This window comes from Salvelinus fontinalis, chromosome 4 (genome assembly GCF_029448725.1).
Source record: "Salvelinus fontinalis isolate EN_2023a chromosome 4, ASM2944872v1, whole genome shotgun sequence".
Taxonomy (NCBI): domain Eukaryota; kingdom Metazoa; phylum Chordata; class Actinopteri; order Salmoniformes; family Salmonidae; genus Salvelinus; species Salvelinus fontinalis.
In genome coordinates, this window is record NC_074668.1 from 40,377,761 (window position 1) to 40,401,723 (window position 23,963).

The 23,963-nt window shown below is 40.4% G+C and overlaps 1 protein-coding gene across 5 annotated transcripts in view; it reads right to left on the bottom strand.

Moving 5' to 3' along the window:
- LOC129853767 (netrin receptor UNC5D-like) overlaps positions 1–23,236 on the bottom strand; it is a 235,243-nt gene extending 212,007 nt beyond the window's left edge. For 2 of the 5 annotated variants that reach the window (XM_055920147.1, XM_055920146.1), the window contains exon 1: positions 22,833–23,236. In XM_055920147.1, the coding sequence (XP_055776122.1) occupies positions 22,833–22,914 (82 nt within the window). In that variant the 5' untranslated portion in view covers positions 22,915–23,236. The remainder of the gene's footprint in view (positions 1–22,832) is intronic. The other 3 variants (XM_055920149.1, XM_055920148.1, XM_055920150.1) reach the window with 2 other exon arrangements.
- Between the last annotated feature and the right edge of the window lie 727 nt (positions 23,237–23,963).

Genomic DNA, 23,963 nt, shown 5'->3' on the forward strand with positions numbered 1-23,963 from the left:
TTGTATCAGAATGTTTTTGACATCCGGCTGAGGAGCGGTAAGGACTTAACTGCAGCTGTCTCAAGTCTTCACCACATGTACCGTCTGCCACATTATCCTGTCCATAACCGTGGCTTGAAATATGCTGAAACCGTCTCTGCTCCTTGTAAACTGATGCCTGATGTTTCCACCCCTGTGACAGTTTTTAAATGTGTTTTTGTATTACTCAGTTTCACTGTAGCCAGCACCCTTGAGGCATACTCTGATCATTCATCAATTCAGTTCAAACTCACAGTGAGTGATTTTATATGAAAAGGGAGGGTAGGGTAGGGAGGGTGGGAACAGACTGACACAAGGAGATAGAACATAAAACAGATAAGCAGTCAAGAAATTGCAAGTCAGGAAAAGTTTACAATCAAGATGGCGGTGTCTATAAAACATAGTCATATTAAAACAAATTCAACAGCTGACATAGAACTGAAGCAAAATTCCAGGGTAAAACAAAAGGATATGGGCTAACTGGGATTTGGTTCTACGTGAATAACGGATCAAAACTGTCGGTTCATATGCCATTTCAGTTTGACAGCATGCTCAAACTGATCCGCTATGCATCAATCTTCATACTTCCACATCAATCAAAATCTGGTGGTGCACATTGTAGAACTCTAATACTGTGAGAGGAATAGTAGAATGCTCTCCAAGTCTCGTTTACATAAAAACCCTTCTTCACTTATCAAAATGGATACTGCTGCATTGATCAAATAACCCAATATCCAGACTGAACCCCCGTTTTCCTTGGCAGTTATTTTCTCGGAACTAGTTTCATCTCAGTAGCCTCTATATGTAACCAAGTTGGAATGAAAAGCTCACTCCTCAGCTTGAAATGCCTCCAACTATGCCACCAAATTGCTAGTTTTTCTGTGGCATAGCTGGGCAGTCAAGTGTGTTTCTAAGACAGAGGACCAGAGAACACTCACAGTATTGGGCTTTTCACAACACACCTGGGCACAGTCGTCAGTTCAACATCTAGGTTTTGGATTTACATTTGGTTGAGTTGTCAACTAACTCACTTCCAATCAGTTTTCTACATAGATTCAAAGTCATCACATTACATTTTTTGGGTTGAAATGATGTGGAAATTACATTGATTCAACCAGTTTTTGCCCAGTGGGAAATAATGGAATGAATAGTCCAATATGGTCTGAATAGCTACCATGGACCCATTCTAGAAACTGCTTGGTCCACCAGGATAGAGTGTGCTATGGCTGTGTTTCTACACTCTATTTATCACAACTTGTCCTACAGCACTGACGGTTCTGCTCTGTTCTCTCCCACTGAATTTGCTCGATGGATCATCAGAAGACATGTTTGAACAGCTGACCCCCGGGCCTCAGATGAAGAGGCTAAAGAAACAGTGACAAGACCATCAGACTGACTTGTAGCAGAGCGTGGGTAAAAAAAAATCACTGGGTTTGCCAAGCCAGAAAACAAATGCCATATTACAACCTGTGATGTGATAATTGCATTGTTTGCTCTGTACCCCGTTAGGCATATATCACGGTTGCAAGGCATATGAACTAAGGCCAAGCCAATAAGAAGACAGTGGCAGAATATATTTTTTAAAATATATTTTTTTATTTCACCTTTATTTAACCAGGTAGGTCAGCTGAGAACAAGTTCTCATTTACAACTGCGACCTCGCCAAGATAAAGCAAAGCAGTGCAACCAAAAACAGCACAGAGTCACACATGGGATAAACATAAACACACGTACAGTCAATAACACAATAGAAAAATCTGTATACAGTGTGTGCAAATTAAGTAAGGAGGTAAGGCAATAAATAGGCCATAGTGGCGAAGTAATTACAATTTAGCAATTTACACTGGAGTGATAGATGTGCAGATGAGGATGTGCAAATAGAAATACTGGTCTGCAAAAGAGCAGAAAAACAAAAACAAATATGGGGATGAGGAAGGTAGTTGGTTGGATGGTCTATTCACAGTTGGGCTGTGTACAGCTGCAGCGATCAGTAAGCTGCTCTGACAGCTGATGCTTAAAGTTAGTGAGGGAAATATGAGTCTCTAACTTCAGTGATTTTTGCAATTTTTCCAGTCATTGGCAGCAGAGAACTGGAAGGAAAGGCGGCCAAAGCAGGTGTTGGCTTTGGGGATGACCAGTGAAATATACCTGCTGGAGCGTGTGCTACGGGTAGCTGCTGCTATGGTGACCAGTGAGCTGAGATAAGGCGGGGCTTTACCTAGCAAAGACATATAGATGACCTGGAGCCAGTGGGTTTGGCGACGAATATGTAGCGAGGACCAGCCAACGAGAGCATACAGGTCTCAGTGGTGGGTAGTATATGGGGCTTTGGTGACAAAACGGATGGCACTCTGATAAACTGCATCCAATTTGCAGAGTAGAGTGTTGGAGGCTATTTTGTAAATTACATCGCCAAAGTTAAGGATCGGTAGGATAGTCAGTTTTACGAGGGTATGTTTGGCAGCATGAGTGAAAGAGGATTTGTTGTGAAATAGGAAGCTGATTCTAGACGTAATTTTGGATTGGAGATGCTTAATATGAGTCTGGAAGGAGAGTTTACAGTCTAGCCAGACAGTCCACATTTCTAAGTCAGAACCATCCAGAGTAGTGATTCTAGTCGGGCGGCGGGTGCAGGTAGCGATCTGTTGAAGAGCATGCATTTAGTTTTATTAGCATTCAAGAGCAGTTGGAGGCCACGGAAGGAGTGTTGTACGGCATTGAAACTCGTTTGGAGGTTTGTTAACACAGTGTCCAAAGAAGGGCCAGAAGTACACAGAATGGTGTTGTCTGCGTTGAGGTAGATCAAAAAATCACCCGCAGCAAGAGCGACATCCCTGATATATACAAAGAAGAATCGGCCCGAGAATTTAACCCTGTGGCACCCCAATAGAGACTGCCAGAGGTCCGGACAACAGGCCCTCCAATTTTACACACTGAACTCTATCTGAGAAGTAGTTAGTGAACCAGGCGAGGCAGTCATTAGAGAAACCAAGGCTGTTGAGTCTGCCGATAAGAATACGGTGATTGACAGAGTTGAAAGCCTTGACCAGGCCGATGAAGACGGCTGCCCAGTACTGTCTTTTATCGATGACGGTTATGATATCGTTTAGGACCTTGAGCGTGGCTGAGGTGCACCCATAACTAGCTCAGAAACCGGATTGCATAGCGGAGAAGGTACGGTGGGATTCAAAATGGTTGGTGATCTGTTTGTTCACTTGGCTTTCGAAGACTTTAGAGTCTCGAGTGTCACCCCCTTCAAAGAGGGGGATGACCTTGGCTGCTTCTAATCTTTAGGGATCTCACACGATACGAAAGAGTGGTTGAACAGAATAGGGGTTGCAACAATGGCGGCAGATAATTTTAGGAAGAGAGGGTGCAGATTGTCTATGCCAGCTGATTTGTAGGGATCCAGATTTTGCAGCTCTATCAGAACATCAGCAGTCTGGATTTGGGTGAAGGAGAAGCAGGGGGGGGGGGGGGGGGGGGGTTGGGCCAGTTGCTGCGGTGGGTGCAGAGCTGTTGGCCGGGGCTGGGGTAGCCAGGTGGAAAGCATGGCCAGCAGTAGATAAATGCTTATTGAAATTCTCGATTATCGTGGATTAATCGGTGGTGACAGTGTTTCCTAGCCTCAGTGCAGTGGGCAGCTGGGAGGAGGTGCTCTTATTCTCCATGGACTTTACAGTGCACATACGGCTGGCCATACGGCTGGCCAGAAGGTACGGTGGGATTCAAAATGGTTGGTGATCTGTTTGTTCACTTGGCTTTCGAAGACTTTAGAGTCTCGAGTGTCTCCCTCTTCGAAGAGGGGGATGACCTTGGCTGCTTTCCCAAGATCTTGCCCCAAGATCTTGCCCCAAAACGTTTTGGAATTAGTGCTGAAGGATGCAAAATTCTGTTTGAAAAAGCTAGCCTTTGCTTTCCTAACTGACTCTGTATACTGGTTCCTGACTGCCCTGAGAAGTTGCATATCGCGGGGACTATTCGAAGCTAGTGCAGTACGCCACAGGATGTTTTTGTGCTGGTCAAGGGTAGTCAAGTCTGGAGTGAAGCAAGGGCTATATCTGTTCTTAGTTCAAACATTTTTGAAAGGGGCATGCTTATTTAAGATGGTGAGGAAAGAACTTTTAAAGAACAACCAGGCATCCTCTACTGACGTGATGAGGTCGATACCCGGGCCAAGTCAATTAGAAAGGACTGCTCGCAGAAGTGTTTTAGGGAGCGTTTGACAGTGATGAGGGTTGGTCGTTTGACCGCGGACCCATAACGGACGCAGGCAACGAGGCAGTGATCGCTGAGATCCTAGTCGAAAACAGCAGAGGTATATTTAGAGGGCAAGTTAGTCAGGATGATATCTATGAGGGTGCCCATGTTTACGGACTTGGGGTTCTACCTGGTAGGTTCCTTGATAATTTGTGTGAGATTGAGGGCATCTAGCTTAGATTGTAGGACGGCCGGGGTGTTAAGCATATCCCAGTTTAGGTCAGTTTTATCTCCCTCAACAACTTTAAACATCTGCTATCTGAGCAGCTAACCGATCGCTGCAGCTGTACATAGTCCATCGGTATATAGCCCACCCAATTTACCTACCTCATCCCCATACAGTTTTTATTTATTTACTTTTCTGCTCTTTTGCACACCAGTATCTCTACTTGCACATGATCATCTGATGATTTATCACCCCAGTGTTATCCTGCTAAATTGTAATTATTCGCTCCTATGGCCTATTTATTGCCTACCTCCTCATGCCTTTTGCACACATTGTATATAGATTCTTTTTTTTCTACTATGTTATTGACTTGTTTATTGTTTACTCCATGTGTAACTCTGTGTCGTTGTCTGTTCACACTGCTATGCTTTATCTTGGCCAGGTCGCAGTTGCAAATGAGAACTTGTTCTCAACTAGCCTACCTGGTTAAATAAAGGTGAAATATATATATATATATATATTTTTTTTAATCAGGGCATAATGTACAGACAAGGGTATGGTAGGGTGCGAGTACAGTGGAGGTAAACCTAGGCATTGAGTGATGATGAGAGAGGTTGCATCTCTGGAGGCACCAGTTAAGCTAAGTGCAGTCTCCGCATGTGTGGGGGGTGGGGCAAAGGAGCTATCTGAGGCATGTTGAGCGGGACTAGGGGCTCCGCAGAAAAAAAACAATGAGAGCTACCCTAAACAACAGTATACAAGGCATATTGACATTAGAGAGAGGCATAAAGCAATCGCAGGTGTTGATTGGGAGAGCTAAGACAACAATGGGTGAACAGCTAAGACAACAACAATGGGTAAATGGCGGTGAATGGGCAGAGTGGGTCAGTTAGCTACACACAGGGCCTGAGTTCGAGGCTGGGGCCGACTGATAAACAAAATGAAGTACCGTGTTCATGGACAGTCCAGCAGGCATCAACTGTGTAGCCGAGTGATCATAGGGTCCAATGAGCAGCAATAGATGAAACAGGGAGCAGTTCGGAAGTCGTTGCTACGCTAGGCGAGCGGGACCTTTGTTTCATCACAAAACCGGAGAGCAACCTCTGTCCGGTGAAGTCCACAAAGCATACAGTTACATGACCTACAGCATGGTCAAGGAAGTTAATGTTTCTGACATTTTCAGACTACTAAACAACTATTGATCTCCATCCATGGCAAAATTTAGGAAAGGGACAATTTCAGCTAGCTAGCCACTGGAGGACAACACTAGGAAATGCAATAATTCAAGTTGTTTCTGTTGAGAATGTATTTCTCTGTGATAGGAGTGAAGCCAAATCCAAACTGCCTTCCCTTCACACTATTTTTGGTGTGACAGAAAAACACAGTGAGACATTTTTTGGGGAAGCCTATTCCCCATGTAGTGCACTACTTTTAACCAGGGCCCATAGCGCTCATTGTTGGAACTAAAATACACCAGAGGGGTATCCTATGAAGCAGGTGGAGGAGTTAGCGACGTAATGTTGGTCAACTCTGAGTTCAACTTGGGATAACCAATCATATGAAAGTGGCTCACCTTTTAGCCAGGTACATTTCTGTGGCAACGAATCCTTCAGAACTAACCTGCTCTGGGGCAGGCTAACTCCTGGCTAACTCCACTTACCCTGAATGAAATGAAGTAGGACCAATTAAATAAGATTCCCTCCCTCTTGCAAAGATTGTGTCATCACCCCCTATTTTATTACTACATTTTTGTAAATTAAAAAATAGTGATGTTAAAATATATCACATTACACATTTAGTAATAATAGAATACATTTTAAACTTCACTCACAGTAACACTTTTGTATGACGTAAAGCTACAATATGTAACTTTTCGGGCGACCTGACCAAATTCACATAGAAATGTGAGTTTTAGATCTTTCATTCTCATTGAAAGTAAGTATAAGAAGCGGTAGATCTGTTCTATGTGCGCTATTTCTATGCTTAACATTTTTACATTTAGTTTTTGTGTCTTTTACTTCCGGTTTTGTATACCAGTTTCAAACATATTTGTTGGTCTGATGTGATTAATGAGGAGCATCCAGATGCTGCACTTGATGAATTTATGAAATTGCTTCTTCCAATTATTGATAAACATGCACCTGTTAAGAAACTGACTGTTAGAACAGTTAAGGATCCATGGATTGATGAGGAATTGAAAAACGGTATGGTTGAAAGTGATGGGGCAAAAGGAGTGGCTAATAAGTCTGGCTACACATCTGACTGGCTTATTTACTCAAAATTGAGAAAATGTGTGACTAAACTCAACAAAAAGAAGAAGAAACTGTATTATGAAGCCAAGACCCATGATATAAAGAATGATGGGGGGCAAAAAAATGGAGTACTTTAAATTAAACTATGGGCAGAAAAACTAATTCAATTCCATCTTTCATCGAATCAGATGGCTTATTCATCACAAAACCATTTGATGTTACCAATTATTTTAATTATTATTTCATTGGCAAAGTGGGTAAACTTGGGCAGGAAAGGCCAAAAAAGAACAGTGAGCAATTGTATTCATGCATAAAACAACAAATAATGAAAGAAAAGTATTGCAAGTTAGAATTTTGTAAAGTTAGTGTGGGAAAGGTGGAAAAATTATTGTTATTGATCAATAATGACAATCCTCCTGGCATTGACAACTTAAATGGAAAGCTACTGAGGATGGTAGCTGACTCTATAGCCACTCCTATCTGTCATATTTTTAATCTGAGCCTTGAGGAAAGTCTTTGTACTCAGGCCTGGAGGGAAGCCAAAGTAATTCCGCTACCCAAGAGTGTTAAAGCAGCCTTTACTGGTTCTAACAACAGACCTATAAGCTTGCTGCCAGCTCTTAGCAAACCTTTGGAGAAAATTGTGTTTGAACAAATACAATGCTATTTCTCTGTAAACAAATTAACAACAGACTTTCAGCATGCTTATAGAGAAGGGCACTCAACATGTACTGCACTGACACAAATGACTGACGAAGATTGTGGGAGCTGTACTGTTAGATTTCAGTGCAGCCTTTGATATTATTGACCATACACTGACCATAACATGTTGTTGGAAAAACGTATGTGTTATGGCTTTTCAACCTCTGCCATATTGTGGATTCAGAGCAATCTATCTAATAGAACTCAAGAGGGTTTTCTTTAATGGAAGCTTTCTAATGTCAAACATGTAAAGTGTGGTGTACCGCAGGGCAGCTCTCTAGGCCCTCTACTCTTTCTATTTTTACCAATGACCTGCCACTGGCATTAAACAAAGCATGTGTGTCCATGTATGCTGATGATTCAACCATATACGCATCAGCAACCACAGCTAATGAAGTCACTGAAACCCTTAATGAAGAGTTAGAGTCTGTCTTGGAATGGGTGGCCAGTAATAAACTGGTCCTGAACGTCTCTAAAACTAAGAGCATTGTATTTGGTACAAATCATTCCTTAAAGTCTAGACCTCAGCTGAATCTGGTAATGAATGGTGTGGCTGTTGAACAAGTTGAGGAGACTAAATTACTTGGCGTTACCTTAGATTGTAAACTGTCATTGTCAAAACATATAGATTCAATGGTTGTAAAGATGGGGAGAGGTCTGGCCGTAATAAAGAGATGCTCTGCTTTTTTGACACCACACTCCAAAAAGCAAGTTCTGCAGGCTCTAGTTTTGTCTAATCTTGATTATTGTCCAGTCGTGTGGTCCAGTGCTGCAAAGAAAGACCTAGTTAAGCTGCAGCTGGCCCAGAACAGAGCGGCACATTTTGGAACTTCCTTCTATCTCATATTGCTCAAATAAACAGCAAACCTGGTTTCAAAAAACACCTCTCCCCTATTTGACCTATATATTTCACAGTGGTTTAGATGGTATAGTGATTCTCTACAGAATGACTGCTTGTTATGTCAAACTGAAATTAGGCAAACTATTAGAATTTTAGCAACCAGGAAATGGCAGAGTGATTTCTGCATAGTGCATCTTTAACACAATTATTTTATCGATAGGAGTCCGAAAAAAAGGTGCTTGTGGCACTTCTAAAAGCCTATTTCAGACCATAGGCTGCTGAATTTGCAAGATAAATCTTCTTTCATTTTGATTTCAGCACAAATAAAAATGTGGCACTGACTCGCCATGGATTGATGTTTCAGCATGGTTTCAATGAAGAGTCCGGTGTTCGACTAGCCATGTGTGACATGCATGCTCAGTTACAAGCCTGCTAGTGTTAGCGGCAGGCGGACAAGCAATATCCACCGACGCAGTACGGATGAAGCCTGAGCTGGAATGTGAAGATAACTGAAGCTTGTTAGCTTTAGAAAACCCTGATTAAACCTAGCTTGCTTTGTAGGATAACCCACGGGAAAATCAGCTACAAGTGATTATAATTTTGGAAATCTGTTCCCAAGTATTTCCAAGCGTAATAGAAAGACACGTGATCGTATACAAATGTAAGCAAGGTTATAAATGATTATGTTTTAGTCAAATATATCTGTTTGGGCTTGTTAAAGGCACGTAGCATCATCAAGGACCCAACACACCCCACCCACGAGCTGTTCACTTTCTTACTATCGGGCAGACGGCATCAGAGCATGAAGTCTGACACCAACTGTCTGAGACAGTTTCTATCTTCAAGCCATTAGACTGCTGAACACTTGAACTAGACTAACCACCTGCTCTGATTCTCTGCACCTTAGCACACATGCACTCACTCATGCACACACACACACACACACACACACACACACACACACACACTGCTACCAGACTCTTGTTATACTGCTCCATTTATACACTGACTATAAATTGTGCCTTCCTGTATTATACTTATGCTCAAATGTATTTATCTACTCTACTGAGCCATTTACTTTATGTTCGTATTTTTATCTTAAAATGTTTCTTATTGTTGCATTGTCAAGCATGAACCTGCAACTAAGCACTTTGTTGGAAGATGTACAGTATACCACGCGTATCCCTTACATACTAATAAAACTTGAAACTATTTGTAATTATGTTCCGGACCATCCGCTCAAGAAAACATAAACTGCATGCGGCTGAATCTAGATGATGATCCCTGTAATAGGGTGTTATTTTGGATTAGGGCATTTGACATTTTTGGACTGTTTGAGTACTCACATGATTTTTGCACATGTATAAATGGAACACAAGAGTCAAAGAAAATTTACGTGGTCTTCAAGACTAATTTCACAAAGCACATTCCACCAAATAGTTTTACAGAAAAAAAATGGATCTCTGGTCAAAGATCGAGCTATGACGTCAGTTCGAGTACTCCATTACTCATACCTATCCCTATTCTGGTGGTCTGACTGAGGATGGGAATTATGTACTAGGTACGTAATAGGTCACCATTGGGGCCAGCTCGCTATGACACTGTCCGTCCGTCCATCCATCCTCACTTAAGGGTGAAGCGTTGCTCTCCACACTTTAACTACACATTTCAGTGCCCCATATATAAAAATGTCCAATAATTAACACCATTTAAAACCTTTAGGGTCACACCATGCTCATTCAAAATCAATACTTGTAACTGTTACTGTGAATAGAATGGCAAACAATAGAGGTGAATTAGCATAGATTATAGTATGTTAGGGTCCTTAATTTGAAAGCTAGTGGACATAACACTCCCTAACCACCACAGAGCTGTGGATTTCACAGTTGTATTACTAAAAGAAAAAATAATTTTTAGGTCATCCAACTCAATATTGTACCCTCAACACTGGTCAATAGAATAGAACTAACAGGTTCAAAAGGACAGCCCACACTTTACCGAGGAACCTCACTATCAAAAGGCCATTTGTTTGAGATAGTCAAATATACATTTCAGCAATTCACCCATAAATCAACATGACATGTATTTCGATAATAATATTGAATTCTCTCTGACAGAATGAAAGATGTTGGCTTTCTTTTCAACTGACATACCTGTAACTACATGAAGGCACATGGCCGGATTCAAATCAGAGATCTGCCTTAGAAGTGGTTGTGCAATAACAAATTTGATACTGCCCCCCGCCCACTGCGTAAAAAAACATGGCGTAAATGCTACAGCATAAATACTGCATTGCATGTTGGATTGAAGTGAGCCCTTGAGAGAACCTTTGAACAGGTACATTTTCTATTTCTGATCATTTCTGATAAATAGAGCACTTTCAACCTCTTCAAATCAACAGTCTTTTGTTCTGAGGGACAAAGAAACATTATGTTCATGCTAATTAAACATAGCTTTTGTTAGCAAGGGTTTTTCATAACGATGTAAACATTCTTACAGAAGTGTGTGTGTGTGTGTGTGTGTGTGTGTGTGTGTGTGTGTGTGTGTGTGTGTGTGTGTGTGTGTGTGTGTGTGTGTGTGTGTGTGTGTGTGTCGAGTAGGTGTTATGGCTGCTTGGCATTTAAGAGGATGCTATCTTAACCAATCTTGCAAAAAGCACATCTGGTGCAGACCATCTGTAAATACTGATATAGTAATGTTAGCCAGTCACCTCCACATTTGGACAATATGGTCATATCAGTGTGTTAGACACTCGCGCCAGCACAAAACAAACGCAATGGCAAATGATTCATACAAAATTATTTCCGCAAAATGTGTAAGGAAAACAAAACTGTGCCAATTCTGATAAAATTATAACAGGTAAACCATAAACCACCCAACACTAATTAACCCGCATGACACTCACACAGTGCCATCTGCTTCCAGGATGAATACAAAGAATTTTTTTTGCAAATAAAGATTTGTATTAGTAAACTATTAGAAAGATTCTTATTCAAACAAAGATTTGTATTAGCAAACTATTCAAACATTTCTTATGAGCAAACTATTCCAATGTAATATGGCTAACAGTTGTTAAACAGTTTGTTAAAAACCGTTCTGTTTCATTTTGCAGATCTGGTTGGCATACTCAAAACTCATTTAACTCTGAAAACTACACTGAACACAAATATAAAACGCAACATGCAACAATTTCATACAGTTCATATAAGGAAATCAGACAATTTAAATAAATGAATGAGGCCCTAATCTATGGATTTCACATGACTGGGAATATAGATATGCATGTTGGTCACAGACACCTTAAAAAAAGAGCAGACTTCTCCAGTGTGACAGTGGCCATCGAAGGTGAGCATTTGCCCACTGAAGTTGTTTACGACAGCGAACTGCAGTCAAGTCAAGACCCTGGTGAGGACGATGAGCATGGAGATGAGCTTCCCTGAGAATGTTTCTGACAGTTTGCAGTTATTCTTCGGTTGTGCAAACCACAGTTTAATCAGCTGTACAGCTGGCTGGTCTTGGACGATCCCACACGTGAAAAAGATGGATGTGGAGATCCTGGGCTGGCATGGCTACACGTGGTCTGCGGTTGTGAGGCCGGTTGGACGTACTGCCAAAGGACATTGGAGGTGGCTTATGGTAGAGAGATGAACATTCAATTCTCTGGCAACAGCTCTGGTGGACATCCATGCAGTCAGCATGCCAATTGCACGGTCCTTCAAAATTGTAGCATTGTGTTGTGTGATTTTAGAGTGGCCTTTTATTGTCCCCAGCATAAGGTGCAGGGATGTAAACACATTTTTACACAAAAGTTGATAGAAACAATTTTGGGCGTATGGAACATTTCTGGGATCTTTTACTTCAGCTCATGAAACATGAGACCAACAATTAACATGTTGTGTTTATATTTTTGTTCAGTATAAATATTTACAAAACAATAATCTAATCAGTTACCTTGGAGTTACAATTGTAATTATTTTCCTAATTTTAAATGATATGCGCATAATTTCACTTTAAGTCACTGACAAATTGGGCAATGGTATTAACCAAGGAAGATTTGCAAATGGGTACTAGGGTGCCTGCCCTGTGTTAAGCATGGCTGCTTGGAAGTAATTGCTCTTTAGTACAAAGTAGGATTATTTCATGCTTGGAAAAAGAAAATATGCATGTGATGAAGGGAACACATGTACGCAACTATATTGTGATTCTGTGGAGTTCTCTTCCTTACTATGACAAGTGACAACTTACCAGTGACTATTTCTCACTACACAGAGAAGCTAACCGGGGGCTAGACAACTAGGGTGTGGACAGATTCAGTAGAGACATGAACAAAGACCATGATCTCTTTCACAGAGACGCTGCAGTGTTGGTTCTGTCTCTGAACTGCATAACATAACGGAGTCATACAAGCACTAGGTTACAAGCTGCAAGCACTTTAGACCTTGCTTTAATTAGTCCCTAGAGCAACCACATTTCTCAGGCTCCCAGAAAATAATATTCCCCCCGCCCAGTCATCAAGTGCCCACTCTCCTCTATGATGCTCCGCTCTCCTCTCCATATTTTCACTTTCTGTTAACACTTAACATACTTTCAAACGGTCTCTTGAATTCAAGCACTTTTCTGTTGTTCAGCATTACAGCGTCGAGGAAAGGTTTTGTACACACTTATTCAAGCAGCTCTTAGTAGGTGGGTGCAGTAGGCAACTAGTGTACCATTTTGAGAGCTTGGGACTATAAGGTTCTCTGTCAAAATGTAGTTATTGACTTGTTCTGTTCAATGTTCTCTACCAATATAGTACTCCAAATACCACAAATTCATGTAGTTAAGTTCAAATAATACAAGATAAAAATTGCTGACACCATTCAAACCAATGAGGGTTCGGAACTTTAAAGCCAATTATTATATTTTTTGCAGATAGAACCTTCTAGTACCAAGCTCGCGGTGTGTTTATACTGAAGATAAGTCCATCATGACACTGGCATTGGCTAATGGAATTCAAAACATTGCTCTTTTATTTCATCCTTTCAGGCAATGCCTATATTGATTTGTCCAAGTTGTCGGTGAGAGTGAGAGAAAGAGCTCACTCACAGTAACACCATCTGGGGTGTAATTTGAAGCTAGTTATCCACTTTAAACACTTTCTCTCCAAGCCAAACAGCTATATTAGAGCTGGATAATGATGCACATTGTCACAAAGAGAAAAGCACAGAGAAGAGAGTAGTGCACCCACTTATATGAGCTGCACTGTATGCTCATTCAAAGAAAGAAATCAACAACTGAAATGGATGCATGTATTGTATTTAATAATCCTGAAACACGAGTCATAAAATACATGCAAAGTGCCTAAACGACAGCAATCTCAAGCAGTAGCTACTAGCTGTTCTAACAGAGCAAGGGGGCTGTGCTTTTAATACCACCACCATTACTGTATATCACTTCTGAATGTATAGCCATTTGGTTTCATTTAAATGTAAATCTGGGCACTGAACTGCACACTTTGACACCCCAGGCAGACAGATTCTGATGATTCATTCGAGAACAGAACGGCAGTTGGAAATATCACAGCCCCCTACTCTCTCTCCGAGTGGAAACAACAAATTTGACCTTCGTCTCATTTCATCAATGCCCTGCTACCCTGCAGAACAGAAATGTAAAGATTCTGCAACAACAACAAACATATATATGGAAATTTCAGACCAATGTGTCTTTTTCTTCTTTTTTATTGTGTGTCAGTTGTTGTTCCAACTGTGTCAATCATATTAAGGACAGCTAACAGAGAAAAGCACAATCAGCAGCCTGGTTCACGGATGAGCTGATGTATGAAGCTATTTGATGAGTCTCCATGTCAAATGTCTCTAGGAGGGATAGAAAAAGAAGGGGGTGGGTTGATGGTTTTAAGGCGTGCATCCCAAATTGCATCATATCCCTTTATAGTGCCCTACTACATAGGGCTCTGGTCAAAAGTAGTCCACTATAAAGGGAATAGAGTGCCATTTGGGACACAGGCCAGGTTGGATCATGAATGTACTGTAGTCTGCCTGACTGGGCATCCAGTGGGTGAACTGGCTGTAGAGCTGACAGCTATCTGTGCGTTTCAGAGAACAGTACCACTGGATGAGGGCTCAGATAAAAGATAAAACACATGCATTTACATGTCGCTGCAGGGCCAGTTGATGCTGCACTGACTACTGACCCGGGGAGCAAAGGGATGGACTGAATAATGCAAAGATTGTGATGAATTAGACAGCTTCCTTATCCAGTCTTCATTGCACTAACTGTATAATAACAGCTAAATAGTACTCACTTCTAAGGGATACACAAATAAATAATGTTTCAGGTGACATTAAAAATGGATTAGAAATGCATGAGGTGAATTAAGAATTTATACAAAGGACATGTATATTCCATCAATTAATTGGAAACACAATACTGTGCTTTGTCGCAAACTAAGTCAATAAAAATGTAACCAGGACTCATTGCTTAGGTGCATTTCCCGTCCTTCATTTGGGTAGAGACTAAGAGCTCCATTTTAAAGCTGCAATATGTAACTTTTTCACATAGAAAAGTGTGTTAAAGATCAGTCATTCTCATTGAAAGAAGTCTAAGAAGCGGTAGATATGTTCTATGTGCGCTACTTCTATGCTTCCCATTTTTAAGTTTCATAAACTGAAATTAGGCAAACTATTAGAATTTTAGCAACCAGGAAATGGCAGAGCGATTTCTGCATAGTGCATCTTAAACAAACCTAACGCAATGGCATATTTAAGTGCTGGCGGTAGCGCTATAGGTCATGGGGTGTGTCAGAAATACTTTTGCTATTTTAACAGCCGGTATTATGACCGCAATAGCTGGCAGTGGTGCGCAGGAGCTGGGCTTTGATTAAATAAAATAAGTTGCAGGTGTAACAAGGGCTTGGCCACTCACTGGCCAATCAAGGGCTTCCATGTCTTAATAATGCCTTTCCGTTGCCATCAACTCCAATTCCGCTGTCCATTCCTAGTCCATTGTGGATTGATACTACAGTTTATTAAATAGCATAGGCTACTGTAAAGAGTGAAAGCAACACTAAAAAAATATGGTTTGGAGTTGACAATCTAAATTGCTGTAATTAGCTTCAAAGAGTATAGCACTTCAGCTCAAATAAAAAAATAGTAGCAAGGCTCCCGTAAATTGTATTGTATGTGTGAGGCGTGATCTCAATAAGAAAGATATAGCCTAGGCCTACTGTTGAAATGGCATTATGGGACTGAACATTTAGAATTAGGGCTGGGCAGTATACTGTATTTTACTATATACTGATACACGGACCGGTTTGAGTTTTTACTTTACCAGTGGTGTAAAGTACTTAAGAAAAAATACTTTCAAGTACTACTTAAGTAGTTTTTGGGGTATCTGTACTTTACTATTTATATTTTTGAATGCATGCAGGACAGGTTCAATTCACGCACTTATCAAGAGACTATCCCTGGTCATGACTACTGCCTCTGATCTGGCACACTCAATATACACATGCTTAGTTTGTAAATTATTGTCTAAGTATTGGAGTGTGCACCTGGCTATGCATACATTTTAGTTTTTTTTGTGCCGTCTGGTTTGCTTAATATAAGGAATGTGAAACGATTCATGCTTCTACTTTTGATACTTAAGTATATTTAAAATATTAAATGTTTTTAGACTTTTACTCAAGTACTATTTTTAATGGGTGACTTTCACTTGAGTCATTTTCTATTTCTATTATTTTTACTCAAGTATGACAATTGGGTACTTTTTCTACCACTGTACTTTACCTTCTATAACAGTATTTCAATGTTTGGTTTGTTAAATGTGATATTCAACTCCTGCACATTTAATGTCGTTTTTTCTAGTTTACTACTTGCAAGTCGTCTCTCTCCTGCATGCAATGGTTTATATATATATATATATATACGCCATGCAGCGGTCTAATCCACTGCACCGCAGTGCAAGAGGTGTCACTACAGTCCCAGGTTTGAATCCAGGCTGTATCACATCCGGATGTGATTGGGAGTGCCATAGGGTGGCGCACAATTGACCCAGCGTTGTCCATGTTTGGCCTGGGTAGGCCATCATTGTAAATAAGAATTTGATCTTAACTGACTAGCCTAGTTAAATAAAGGACAAATAAAAAAATATATACAAAAATAAACATCATTGCCTGCCTGCCGCTTCCAACAACAAGCCATGCCCCGTCACTCAAGAGCAGTTGTTGGTGCTGCTCGACCACGGAGTCACGATCACTTCACCAAAGATAGAACAGTATAAAGATAGTCAGAAACTGCTTATACCAATAGAAATCACTGATCACGCTTGTAGGCGATGTCATGGCGACATTGGCTAACTAAGATCTAACGGTCGTTTCACGCCGAACTGCACATATGCAGGCCATCAAAAGGAACTCCTTCGACATTAAGTTATTTTGATTAAAATGTAACAAGTCAGTTTGTCACTTTCACGAGACTGGAGTAATAACATGTTCAACTTCTTAAGACATTGGCTCGAATCTAGGTTGTGCCTTTAGATTTAGAGAATATGAACTAAGAAAAAAAAAAGCACAACACCTCTGGGTTTAGAAACTCTGTGACTTCCCTTGCCGTTCACTCAGTCTGAATGGTCAGACGCAACAAGATGTTAGTGATAACGACACTGCTTTCAAAGCATCCTATAATTATACTATTTGTTTAGTTTGTCTTTTCTTAGCAAGTTGTGGCTGAAAATATATTGAGTAATCCGCTAATGCTAATCGCTAGTTAGCAAGCTAAATTTAAATCAGTCAGAGCAAACCTAGCTAGCTAATTTGGTCTGATATCAGAGCTGGTGTAGACCAAGATCAGCATGTTGTTTGTGCAAGAGTATCTTCTAAATCAAAGGGAATAGGTGAAGCATGAATATATTAGCTAGCTACAAGATTAAGGGGAATGTAACATTGTATAGGGTCCCCTAGGAAACTCAGACCAGCACAATAATTCATCCATGATTTATGAATTTGACATGTCAAACAATATATTCCAACTATTGAAATACAATAATTATTATATTTCCATGATTCCAGCACTAAACCAATAAACTAGGCCTATACGTTTTTCCCATATCATGCAGCCCTATGTGGCACAGTGTGGAAATTATCTTAAAAAGTGCAGGAAATGCAGAAATTTGCGAAAATGCTGAACATTATTTTTGGTGGACATTGGATTGAACAGCATAAAACAAATCATATCTAATTTTATTGGTCACATACACATGATTAGCAGATGTTATTGCAGGTGTAGTGAAATGCTTGTGCGTCTAGCTCCAACAGTGAAGTAATATATTACATGTAATATCTAACAAATTACACAACATATACCCAATATACACAAATCTAAGTAGGAATAAATGAAGACTATATACCTATGGACGAGCGATGTCAGAGCGGAACGGACTGAGCTACAGTAAAATAGTAAAGAAAACAGTATATACATATGAGATGAGTAATGTAAGATATGTAAACATTATTAAATGAAATAGATACCGTAGAATAGTATTACAATTGTATATACATATGAGATGAGTAATGCCAGATCTGTAAACATTATTAAGTGACTAAGATACCGTAGAATAGTATAGAATACAGTATATACATGAGAGATGAGTAATGCAAGATATTTAAACATTATTAAAGTGACTAATGTTCCATTCCTTAAAGTGGCCAATCAGATCACATAATGAATGTGTTGCCACCCTAGGGTCATGGACTACTCAAGGCATATACAGAAGTTTTAATTATTAAAAAACACAAAATACCGTCTTAAATGTCAAAAATTTGGAAAATATTGTGATATGGTACTTTGGCCATATTACCCAGACCTATTTTGAATTGCCTATGTTTGGAGGAGCGCGTCTTTGGTAACAGACAAGAGGCGCTCTTTGGAAAAGGGGATGATACAAGCTGAATGGAGTATGCACTGCAGGTAGGCCTATGTGAATTGTGAATAATGCAAAGCATGTCTGCAAAAGGCTCACGAGTAGACCGTTTAGAAACCTTGTATGGATAGGCTCCTTGGCTAATGCTTGCCCAGGATAAGAATGACATCAGACGCATTGCTGTTAAACCAGCTTTCCTTCTCATAGGGTAAGGGAAGCATACTATAAGGGCTTCGTAATTGATCAAACGAAACGGAAAACAATTGGGGGTGGGCAGAATTTTTTATGTTTCTAAATACGAGGTTTATGGGCACAAAAAGCATAACTATCTTGTTCCATGTGCATCACGGCTGGACAGGATGTGCTTCCGCATACTGAAATTGGCACTTTGGCGCACGTTTTTAAGAACACCTCAGATATTGCCACCCCTCCCACCTTAGCGCAAGTGTTCTCATTTAAAACAAGTAAATTACCAATCCTGGCACTAGGGTTTGAAAATAGAACAGTGCCAGGTTTAACAGATCAAAATCGCAAACGAGCGTGCGTTTCACAATTGCGCTGGCTTGATACCAGCTGAAAGTAAAGCCCTAACGTCATGTCCTAAATGGCACCCTATTCCCTATAGTGCACTACTTTTGACCTGTGTCATAGGGCTCTGGTCAAAAGTAATGCACTATGTAGGGAAAAGGGTGTCATTTGGGACACAATTAATAATACACCACTGAGAATGAAATCTTCCATTGATAACATTTATTTATGGTCGGCATCTCCAGCCATCATACGCTCGTTATGATGTCAAATCTGCATCATTCTCTGACAGTTACTAATCGATCCTCATCAAATCCTCATTATGAATAGCAACATCAACCAGATATTTAGCTCATCAGAAATGCATCATCATATTCATGACCATGATTATCTATTGAACACATCGTTTTCACAATCTTCACCCAATCAACACACAGTGGTTGAGTTTTTCATATCTAAATACCATGTTCCATACTGATCAGGCATGATAACTTCTTATGGCTGCAGGGGCAGTATTGAGTAGCTTGGATGAAAGGTGCAGAGAGGTGCCCAGAGTAAACGGCCTGCTCCTCAGTCGTAGTTGCTAATATTTGCATATTATTATTAGTATTGGATAGAAAACACTCTGAAGGTTCTAAAACTGTTTGAATTATGTCTGTGAGTATAACATAACTCATATGGCAGGCAAAAACCTGAGAAGTTCCACTTCCTGTTTGGATTTTTTCTGAGGTGGCAGATTTTCAACCAAGCTCTCATTGAAATTACAGCGAGATATTGATGAGTTTTCACTTCCTACGGCTTCCACTAGATGTCAACAGTCAATAGAACTTTGCCTGATGACTTTAATGTGAAGGGGGGCCGAAGATGACAGGAATTAGTCATCACTGCCACGAGCTGACCATGCTTTGACCACGCGCGTTCACGTGGGAGGCAGCTCCGTTCCATCGCTCAACTGAAGTCAATGTAATTCTCCGGTTGGAACATTATTCAAGATGTATGTTAACAACATTCTAAAGATTGATTCAGTACATCGTTTGACATGTTTCTACTGACTGTTATGGAACTTTTGGACATTTCGTCACGTTATAGTGGACGCGCTTTGTGACTTTGGAATTGTTTACCAAACGCGCTAACCAAAGTAGCTAATTGGACATAAATAACAGACATTATCGAACAAATCAAGCATTTATTGTGGACCTGGGATTCATAGGACTGCATTCTGATGAAGTTCATCAAAGGTAAGGAAACATTTATCATGTATTTTCTGGGTTCTGTTGACTCCAACATGGCGACTAATTTGGCTATTGTTCTGAGCGCCGTCTCAGATTATTGCACGGTTTGCTTTTTCCATAATTGTTTTTTGAAATCTGACACAGCGGTTGCATTAAGGAGAGGTATATCTATAATTACATGTGTATAACTTGTATTATCATCTACATTTATGATGAGTATTTCTGTTGAAACGATGTGGCTATGCAAAATCACTTGATGTTTTTGGAACTAGTGAATGTAACGCGCCAATGTAAACTCTGATTTTTTTAAATAAATATGAACTTTATCAAACAAAACATGCATGTATTGTGTAACATGAAGTCCTATGAGTGTCATCTGATGAAGATCATCAAAGGTTAGTGATTAATTTTATCTCTTTCTGCTTTTTGTGACTGCTATATTTCGCTGGAAAAATGGCTGTGCTTATTGTGGTTTGGTGGTGACCTAACATAATCGTTTGTAGTGCTTTCGCTGAAAATCATATCTGAAATCAGACACTTTGGTGGGATTAACAACAAGATTACCTTTAAAATTATATAAGACACATGTATGTTTGAGGAATTTTATTTATGAGATTTCTGTTGTTTGAATTTGGCGCCCTGCACTTTCACTGGCTGTTGTCATATCGATCCCGTTAGCGGGATGCAGCCATAAGAAGATAACTGATCAATAGAAAAATCATATTTTTAACTGAATCGCAAACATAACATGCTGTAATCCACATGCAATTAGCATGGTTTATAGGATAATATGGCTACAGTATATGGTAGGAAATCATATTGGCCTGTAGGCTACTTCATCCCTTATCCTTGCATGTGATGAGGCAACATTGGAACTGTCAATCACAGACTGGATGGATACAATTGAAAAATAATTTAAGAAGTTTCCCAGGGCCTCGTGCACTGTGCTTGCTTAAAGTAAAGTAGTGTTGCACAGGAAGTACCTCCGTTCATGACCCCTTGCATGATTGTCATTCGGGGCGAATAGGGATTTCCACATCTCAATTGATGCTTAAAGGGATACTTCAGATTTTTTTGGCAATTAAGCTCGTTATCTTCTTCCCCAGAGTCAGATGAACTTGTGGATACCTTTTTTATATCTGCATGCAGTTTGAAGGAAGTTGCTAACTGACGTTAGCGCATTTGCTAACTAGCTATAGGGCAATGGCTGGAAGTCTATGGCTGGAAGTCTAACAGCTAGCATGTCAGCATTGGCTTCGAAGAAGATAAAGGGCTTTGATTGACAAAATCCTGAAGTATCCCTTTTAGAGCTTAAATCTATTGAGTGGTAGCAGGCACCGGGGGCAAGGTCCCAGTACTTGAAAGGCTACCGTGTTGGTGCCTTTTAGTTAATAGAATCAACCATGTCAGGAAAGGTGCATGCAACACCTGTTTTGACCTCAGAGTAATGTGTCACACGCAAGGAAGGGACATGAAGGGAGGTCTCTCTTCAGAGCTATTAGGCTACTACAGTAGGCCTCTACCAAGAGAATACATAGACATGGTCACAAAAGTCACCCTATACCCTTTATGGGCCCTGGTCAAAAGTAGTGCATTGTAAAGGGAATAGGGTGCCATCTTAGTGCACTATAAAGAGAATACAATTGGGGACGTAGTCAGTTTTTCCTCTGGTTTGAAACTAAATGCATCTCATCCACATCCAAGTTTTACTGTAAATAGCATTCCCACCAGGAATGCAAATAAAATAACAGTTTAGACATTTAATATTTTCAGTAAGCGATAGCTGGCAAGCCAATGCAGCACTGCAGTCAGTGCACAACACCTGTAGCACATCTGAACAGATCAGCAGTAGCACACCGCAGCTGTGAGGGAGCATTATCTGTCATACCCTTGAAGTACTATGGATACAGTAGGGCTAAATCTCAAATGGCACCATATTCCCTTAGGGCTCTGTTCAGAAGTAGTGCACTAGGGTGTCATTTGGGATGCAGCTTAGGGGCAAATTCATTAAGCCAATTCTGTAGCAAAACGTTTCTTAAACGGGGAGGGACCTACCTTCTTTGGACTAATGATTACACACGCACACACGATAGGGTTATAACCCTGGGTAAATCAGACATTTTCACTGCATTGTGAAAATGTCATGGTCATTCATCGTTAGAATAATGTCTATTGTAAAGTGTGTTCTGTCAGTAGATGTGTTAATGCCACGGTTGAAGTTGCTTTAAGGTAACATTCTTGCAACAAATTGAAAGGCATATACTATGACTCAATAAGTAAGTAAACAGAAATAGGGTCATTCAAAATTAATGTGTGACTGCTTGATGGTCTATCCCTTTCCTTTCTTGAACATCTTCATAATTTGATCTAGCTTTCTACATTTGCCTTTGAACTTAATTTTTCATATGCTCCTTAGCCATTGTGTGTCAAATCATTTTCGCTCGCTAAATGGATAGTACTGTAGATGATGATGATTATTATGGCACCGTTATTGCGCCTGTTGAATCTCACATCACACATATTGGTGTAAAACTAAGGCTATTCAATCAGCTCAATATAAGACAGAAGGCGTTAGTAAGGAGGGAACGAAGTAGCCTACTGTATTAAGAAGCAGCACATGCCGACATGACCACGCAGTGCAACGTGGACAGAACCGTGGGCTATGTCCTTCTAGTGAAGTGATGACAGAAGAGAAGTCGTGCTGATGATCAAATGGTGCAAACATTTTTATCAAACAGTGTCCAACATACTCAAGTAGTCCTTCAGAGACAGTAGGCAAAACACAAGCAACGTGAAAGTGATGGTAAGTGCGCAACTGAGAAACGGCATCTGTCAAGTTACTGGACCCAATGTAAGTAAATACACACATCAATCGCACAGTGATGGACAAATACCCAAATTATTTGGATATTTCTTACCTTTAGATTTCGTGCAAGTTGTGCAATAAACAAGAAACACGAAGCCCAATGAGAGGTAGCGTCCCTTCGTCAGCGCAACCATACTGTAGCTGCTGCTTCACTTTCAAGTGGATACGCTGAACCGGGAGAAATTCTCCCGTTTTCACCCTCTTCTTGCAAGCCTTCACAAGGTGCTGCCAGTAACAGCTTCCTACGTAATTATCATGGATCACGGGACAGTCACTCTCACCGGTTGGAACGAATCTTGCACTGACACACCGGAGAACTGCATCTTCTACTCACTTTTTACAGTGTAAACAGAAGTAGCGGACTTTTCTAACACCTCGCACCTCGTGTATTATGACAAACCGGTGTTAGCCAATGGCACATCGCGGTGGGAGGGGAAAAGAGCAGACCAGCGGCGACGCCCCGAGAGCTGGGAGTTTATACGTAATTGAACGTTGGGCATTTCGAGTTTTTTAGGTGAGCCGGCTCATTTGGCTCTGTTCGCGTAGAAGACACGGCTCATTTGGCTCCCAAACACGGCTCTTCGTTCAAAATGGATAAACATCTATTTAGAATCATAAATAAATTGGAAAACTCCAATATAAAGAACATTACTGTAGGTCAGATAGTGGAATGCTCGTTCAAATTCATTTTTACCTGGCGAAATTATTAGATGCCCCGCAAAAAAATAAAATGGACCAGATTGAAGCTCTCTCCCCAATGTATTGTTTCCACAGGGAAGATTCACCATCGTTATATAATTACTTTGTCACTTATCTGCAGAAAAACGTTGTTTTGGGATTTAAAAAAAAACATTAGTAGCAGTATGCAAATCAGGGAGCCAAATTATCTTCTCTTTCACAGATGCTATTCGGTTCCCGACGTTCACCAAAAAGACCCGATCAAAAAGAGCCGTTCGTTCGCGAACGACCCTTCACTGTAGACTAGCGACAATATATTCGGCTCTATTTACTCTCTGATTCGAAAACGCTAATTAGCATCAAAGTAGACATCATGCAAGACTACAAATTCCTGCAAGCTCCTGCACATCATCTCTAGTTGACTCCTTTGTTAACAGGTATTGTGTCCATTTAAAACTTGCACAAGACTGTTATCAGAATTGTGCATTTAGAGAAATTTGGCCAA